This window comes from Phytophthora parasitica (genome assembly GCF_000247585.1).
Source record: "Phytophthora parasitica INRA-310 unplaced genomic scaffold supercont2.77, whole genome shotgun sequence".
NCBI classification, from domain to species: domain Eukaryota; phylum Oomycota; class Peronosporomycetes; order Peronosporales; family Peronosporaceae; genus Phytophthora; species Phytophthora nicotianae.
This window is the reverse complement of record NW_008649063.1, coordinates 117,145-118,659: the sequence shown is the minus strand read 5'-3', so window position 1 is coordinate 118,659 and position 1,515 is coordinate 117,145. Positions and strand designations below refer to the sequence as shown.

The 1,515-nt window shown below is 50.2% G+C and overlaps 2 protein-coding genes across 2 annotated transcripts in view; one reads left to right on the top strand and one right to left on the bottom strand.

Annotated features, from left to right (window-relative positions):
• Positions 1-308: 308 nt before the first annotated feature.
• PPTG_17969 (hypothetical protein) lies at positions 309-1,515 on the top strand. Its single transcript, XM_008915942.1, has one exon. The coding sequence runs from the start codon at positions 333-335 to the stop codon at positions 783-785; it is 453 nt and encodes a 150-aa protein (XP_008914190.1). The 5' UTR covers positions 309-332; the 3' UTR covers positions 786-1,515.
• PPTG_17968 (hypothetical protein) overlaps positions 1,279-1,515 on the bottom strand; it is a gene marked incomplete at both ends in the record, with an annotated part of 4,451 nt that continues 4,214 nt past the window's right edge. Inside the window, one exon of the mRNA XM_008915941.1 lies at positions 1,279-1,507. Within this exon, the coding sequence (XP_008914189.1) occupies positions 1,279-1,507 (229 nt within the window). The remainder of the gene's footprint in view (positions 1,508-1,515) is intronic.

Below are 1,515 nucleotides of genomic sequence, written 5' to 3'. Positions count from 1 at the left end.
CTTTTATCCAGTTGCATTGTTTGTTTGTCGTTCAAAATTATTATAGTGCAAACTGCACGGCGATTTCTAGTACATCTTTGCATGTCAACGCTTATACTAGACTTTTGTATACCCGCCATTTTTGCATGTTGGGAATTCACCGTGCATTTTGCACGGCGATTTGAATAGAAACCGCCAGATTTGCACGGCGTTTTCTCTAGAAGTACATATTCTTTCTTGCCAGCAATAAGGGTGTCTTCTTGCAAAGTTTTGGGCTGAAAGCGAAATGTTGCGAAATATTTGTACGAAAAAATTAAAAAAAGTTGATTTTGACATCTATTTCGCGAGGAAATATGGTGGATCTACAGGACGAATCGGATGTGGCGTTCATGCGCCTGGCCATCGCAGAGGCGCATCGCTCGCAGCCGTCCGAGAATGCCTACTGCGTGGGATGTGTCGTAGTACACGATGGACAGGTGCTGAGCACCGGCTTCTCGCGCGAGCTACCGGGCAACACGCACGCGGAGCAGGTGGCGCTACACAAGCTCAACTTTGACGCGCAGGGGACCACCGTTTACACGACCATGGAACCATGCAGCAAAAGGGTGTCTGGAAACGTGCCGTGTGTGCAGAGCTGCCTTCGTGCAGGTGTCACGCGTGTGGTTATTGGGGTAATGGAGCCCAAGACGTTCGTGGTCTGCGAGGGGGTACAGCTGCTTCAGGACGCCGGTGTGGACGTCAAGTTACTCAAAGGACTCGAAGCCGACTGCCTCGCGCCAAATGCACACCTGAACCTCGTCTTCTAGACATTTACAGGTTAGATAGATGAGAAGATGCCATATAACCAGTTGACAAGTGCGCTGGGTTTCAATGTGAAGCTGCTATTCAATTATTTCAAAGCAGCACACGTCGTACCGTGTTCAAGTTGGTATGTTACCACTGAAGTGATATGGGTCGAAGGAAGGTGATGGCTTTACGAACATTTGACCTACATAGTTATTCTCCATCAGCAGAATCTAGTCGCTTCGACTGAGAGGAATCGAACGTAGCAAGAATATCGGTCGTGTTCCCCCTCTCACGACTTTGCCGAATGTCGTGACGCGTGATGCCATTGCAACCGCTTCGTTTTTCATTCTCCATTTCGCGAGCAACAAACCAACCGCCTCCCTTCTCGACACTCAGGTCGCAATTACTCGATCCTTTCTCACCATGAAGACTGCCGCCGCATTCGCCACCTTCCTAGCGCTGAGTCTCTTCGTTGCATCGGACGAAGTTCAAGCTACACCTTCGCTTCGTGGTCTACGAGTCAATGCTGATACCCAAGCAACGGAAGACGATGAGAGCAGAAAGGATCACCACCACCACCACGTCAAGAAAGTCGTCAAGAAAGTCAAGAAGATCGCTATTCCGGTTCCCGTTCCCGTCGAGGTGCCGCAGCTCATTCCAGTTCCGGTCAGCGTTCCGTCGGCGGTGGTGGCGAACTCCAACAATGCTGTTGTAAGCTCGAACAACAATGTTGTTGCAGCCCCTGGCGCT

Coding starts and splice junctions, on each gene's coding strand:
- PPTG_17969 (XM_008915942.1), top strand. CDS start 333: ATGGTGGATCTACAGGACGAATCGGATGTGGCGTTCATGCGCCTGGCC.